At 35.0% G+C, this 4,841-nt stretch overlaps 1 protein-coding gene across 3 annotated transcripts in view; it reads left to right on the top strand.

Annotated features, from left to right (window-relative positions):
* FSIP1 (fibrous sheath interacting protein 1) overlaps positions 1-4,841 on the top strand; it is a 181,738-nt gene that overhangs the window by 10,970 nt on the left and 165,927 nt on the right. For 2 of the 3 annotated variants that reach the window (XM_019644901.1, XM_019644900.1), the window contains exon 3: positions 2,951-3,116. The exons of the other annotated variant lie outside the window; for it this stretch is intronic. In XM_019644901.1, the coding sequence (XP_019500446.1) occupies positions 2,951-3,116 (166 nt within the window). The remainder of the gene's footprint in view (positions 1-2,950; positions 3,117-4,841) is intronic. 3 annotated transcript variants of the gene reach the window in all.

Here is a 4,841-nt window from a genome sequence, read left to right as displayed (position 1 = left end):
CTGCTTTAAGGATTTTACAAGGTTCCTGTTCTAGCTTGTCATTTCCTTTTAATTTCTGTCCACTGGCAATTTCCCTAATGTTCTTGTGAGCTCATTGATGTATTTCTAAGTAGATGAAGTATTTTAATTTATCCCATTTTCCATAGAGCCCCAATTGGAATCTAAATACAATTTTAGATTCTTTAGCCCCAACCACAGTGAGTATAAACCTAAACTCTGGAGTCATGGGTTCAAAATAGGGCTCTGCTGACCACACTGTATGTGATCTTGGGCAAATTACTTTGATTCTCTGTGCCAGTTTCCTCATCTGTTCAAAGGAGTAATAATACTATCAACCCCATTGGCATGTTTTAAGGACAAAATAAGATAAAATATCTAAAGTTCTTAGAGTAGTGACTAGCACCTAGTTAGTCTTCAAAACATCTTTGCTACTGGCCTCAATTCTTTGACATAGGTCAGTCCTTCCTATGTTATTCACAGCATGCAACATAAAGTCTAGCACATAGTAAGTATTCACAAAATATGTGTTCAATAAATTGAGAATGAAGGTCTTTCCCACTTATGGAGGTAGGATAATATACAAAGACCTGACAAAATAGAATTAGTATTTCTGCTTATGTATTCCTGGGCGATAATTTTTTTAAAGCAGCATTTCACAATATTGGCACACAGGTTTTAATACATAGATTAATATTACTGTGTTCAAGACTTATTTACTTAAAATAAAAATATCAGTGATTACTTCAAGTAATATTTTATTTGAACCCACTAACTCGAGTATATTTATTAGTCAACAGGGACTTTGATATTTATATCAAAAGCAAAGCCTCCTAAAATTTTGACTTGTGTTAATCAAGTTTATGGAAAATGCATAAGGTTTGTCTTAGGTTGGGGAAATTAGCCACAGATATATTGCATGCTGACTGCTGATTGCAAATGATTCAATGTCGATAAAACCTTATATATTGTCTGAATAATAAATCCTGGAGTTTTGATTAGTTTTATTGATCAAATTTGGCTTTTATTAATTTCTTACCAAAATTTTCTATATTGCAGAAAGTGAGTTTAAAATGCTAGATTTTAAATGCAATTTTGTTGGTATTAATAGATTTCTCATTCAAAATATTTTGGTTTCTTGTTGCTTGTGAATTTTTTTTTTGAAAGAGTCAATAGTTATAATTCATATAAAAATCCTACAGCTTTCAGGTAGGAAATCTAATTGTTAGGGAGTTTTTTATAGGGTACTCATCATTCTTGGGACTAACATGAAGGTATGGAGTAGGGGACATGGAGCAATGAGAAATGGAGGTGGAATGTGGCTTTGAGAATGAAGAAGAAAGAAAAACCATGCGCGGAGGCCGCAGGGTAGGAGAGAAGGCGGGTTCAGAACAAAGAGGCCAGTGGGCAGTTGGCTGGGGAACGTGGATGGGAAACTATGGGTAAAATTGTGAAATGGGCAAAAGTTGTCTTTTGTTCTCCAGTTTCATCTTTTTGCCTCATTACTTCCAGCCCATTTTAAGATTTAAGATCACATGGGATGAGATACATGTGAGAGGTCTTTGTGTATCCTAAAGTGCTATCCAAATATAGTGCTTATATCTAGTCATCTTTTTTATATTCTATATTCCTCTACATAAAAACGCATTCTGAAGGAAAGGTCGGCTAATTCATTAAATGACTGACAGGGCTCACGTGACCTCGCCCAGCAATTCAGCATTTTCACAGAACTATATAGCCTTAAGGATTTACTGGATATTATGGAATTTCAGGCTTTACCTGGCCTTTGACAGAAGTATGTTTTTGAACAGGGAACCCTCTTTTACACCTCTGAGGTTGCATAAAGTAGACATTGTTTTGTTTGTTTGAAAATTGGGCCTCCACTACTTTCATTCCATCCTGAGTCTGTTTTCTTCTCGGTCACATCGGGGAAGCAGTGCCTTTACCAAAGGGTCACAGTGGGGAGTGAACAAGGCAGTGTGTGTAAGGTACTTAGCACAAGACATGGCCAATAGTAATTCCTCAATAATTGGTAACTATGATTATTATACCACTGACTCAGCTCAGTGCTGCTGGGACTTATGTCCTACTTCAGCAAACAGAGACGCTCCTGCGGTCCTGTATCCCTGGCAGTTTAATTCTCTGCAACACCAACCTTCTGCCTTGGAGAGTCACAAGGGGACACAGATGACAGTAGGGGAGAGTTGATCATGTGGATGCAGAGAGAACATCAGACCCTCCAAGGACTAAGCCCTAAAGGGCTGGTGCAGACAGTTCTTCCATTGGGAGGGGAAAGGTACTCCTCTCCGAAGTGGCTGGCTCTCTCTCCCTGAGGTTTCGCCTCTCCCTTGGGCTGAGTTCATTTCCACTGTGACTCTCACTTGCCAATCCAGCCCTCAGGGCCCTAAAGATGAGAAACCAAAATAAAATAGAAAAACTGAGAATAGCATAAAAATAAATGACTCACCAAAACACATGGTTCTGACCTGACGAATCTATCAGAAGCACATCTCAAGTCAAATTATTCACTTTTCAACTGTTCAATAGCCACATGTGGCTCGTGGCTGTTATATCGTATTGGACAGAACGGCTGTAGACCTTTGATGTTCCGTCTGAGTGTAATCTCAGGGAGCAGGGACTCTTGTGTCTCGTCCCCAGAGCCTGGCAGAGAGCAGCAGTTCTCTTAAGGACGCATTCCTAACTCTTCTCCATTATTGCTAGAGAATGGTGCATATTTCTTTGGTGCAAATTGTTGTTAAATTTAATTGTGTAGTTAAATTATATTTAATTAAAAAGTGTTATCATTCTAGAATACTTTAATGCTAGTATATGTGTGTCCCCACCTATACTTCCATTAGTGTTAAAATAGTCTAGTAATTTAAAGTTAAAAAAATACATTATTTTTGAAAAATGTGTCTTTGGAAATAATTTTTCGGTTGATGCTGCAATCAAGTTGAACTTTGTTAAAGAGGGTCATTCAGAAAGTGGTGATACAGAGGGAAGTGGAAACAGTAATGATGAAATGGGGAAAAACAACCCTGAGAAAACAAAATGGGCTGAAGAGGGGTCAGCTGAAGATCCGAACTTGGTGCAACATCAGATAATCTCTAAATGTTCAGGTAGGTGATTGGCTAATGATTACAGATGTTATAGTTAAAATATTAGAATTAGGTATGTTTTTTATCAGCTAAGTAGGAATAATAATAAAAAAATGTGCCATACTTTTTGTGAGCAAGCAATCACCAGTCATTATANTGTGTCAATAGTTCACTCTTTTTTATTGCTGAGTAGTATTCCATTGTATGGGTGTACCATGGTTTGTTTATCTATTCCCCAGTTGAGGAACATTGGGTTGTTTGCAGGTTTGATTTTTTTTTTTGGGGGGGGAGTGTAAAATAGGTTTTTATTTCTCTTGGGTAAATAAATACCTAGGAGTGGGGTTGCTGGGTTGTATGGTAAGTGAATGTTTAACTCTGAGAAAATGTCAAACTGTTTTCTGTTCCCACCAGTAATGTATGAGAGTTCCAGCTGCTTTGCATCCTCGCCAGCAGTTGATATTGTCAGTTTTTTAAAAAAAGCCGTTCTGATAGGTATATAATAATAGTAGCTCATTGTGGTTTTAACTCACATTTCTCTGGTGATTACTAATGTTCAATATGTTTTCATGTGCTTATTATTTGCAATCTACATATCTTTTTTTGAAAAATGTGTGTTCAAATTTTTTGCCTAACATTTTTAAAAATTGTGTTTGTTTTCTTATTGTTGGTTTTTGAGAATTCTTTATATAGTCTAGATACAGTCTTTTGTCAGATATATGTTTTGCAAATATTTTTTTCCAAGTCTGTAGCTTGACTTTTCATTCTTTTAACTGTGTCTTTGGAAGAGTATTTTTAATTTTGTTAAGTGCAATTTATCAATGTTTTCCTTTGGCAGATAATTTTTTTGTTGTTGTACCTAACAATTCTTTGTCTAACTCAAGGTCCCCAAGATTTTCTCATATTTTTGTTTCTGAAAGTTTTATAGTTTCATGTTTTACATTTAGATGCTTGTGGCCTCTTTTGTTACCAATGAGAAGGCTTTTGTAAACATGATATTCATTCCAGTGTGGGTTGTCTAGTTTAGATATTTTTCTCTGGTTGCTTTGTTTTCTCTTTGTCTTTGTGTCTACTATGACACACTTAGGTATGGGTTTATTTAATTTATCCTTCTGGAGACTAGTACTTCTTCAATGTAAGAATTTGCGTGTTTCGTTTAATTTGAAAAATTCTCAGTCATTGTGTTTTCCCATGTTTCAAATGCTGCCTACATTGTTTTCTATTCTGTTATCTTGAAGGTCATATTAAATATCTTTCGAACATTTTTCTTCTATCCTTCATGTCTCTTATCTTCTTTTTAATATTTTCTATGCATTTATTTCTCTGTGCTTCATCCTGAGAAATTTTTAACATATATTTTCTAATTTTTGAATTATTTCTTAATTTATGTCAAATCTGCTTTTTCATCCAATGAGATTTAAATTTAATGATATTTTTAATTTCTGAAAGTTCTTTTTAGTTTATTTTTAATCTATCTGTTCTTTCCAGTATCTCGATCTCATTTTTTAAAATATTTAAAATATTTTAAAAATTAATTATGATTATCTTTATCAGCATTTTAGTGTCTTCTTTTGTTTATTGTGATTTTTGCTTATTGTTAGTCCTATGTTCCTGGCTTTTGAAATTTGGGAATGTAAGCTTTAATTTTGGGAATTTTACGAGCCTGATTTGACACTTTGTCTTCCAGAACCGGTTTCTGTTCAGATACCTCAGAGAAATCACTGGCATGAATCTTTTTTTTTTTTTTTT

Source organism: Hipposideros armiger, unplaced genomic scaffold, assembly GCF_001890085.2.
Source record: "Hipposideros armiger isolate ML-2016 unplaced genomic scaffold, ASM189008v1 scaffold_92, whole genome shotgun sequence".
In the NCBI taxonomy this organism is placed as follows: Eukaryota; Metazoa; Chordata; class Mammalia; order Chiroptera; family Hipposideridae; genus Hipposideros; species Hipposideros armiger.
This window is presented reverse-complemented; position numbering and strand designations above follow the sequence as displayed.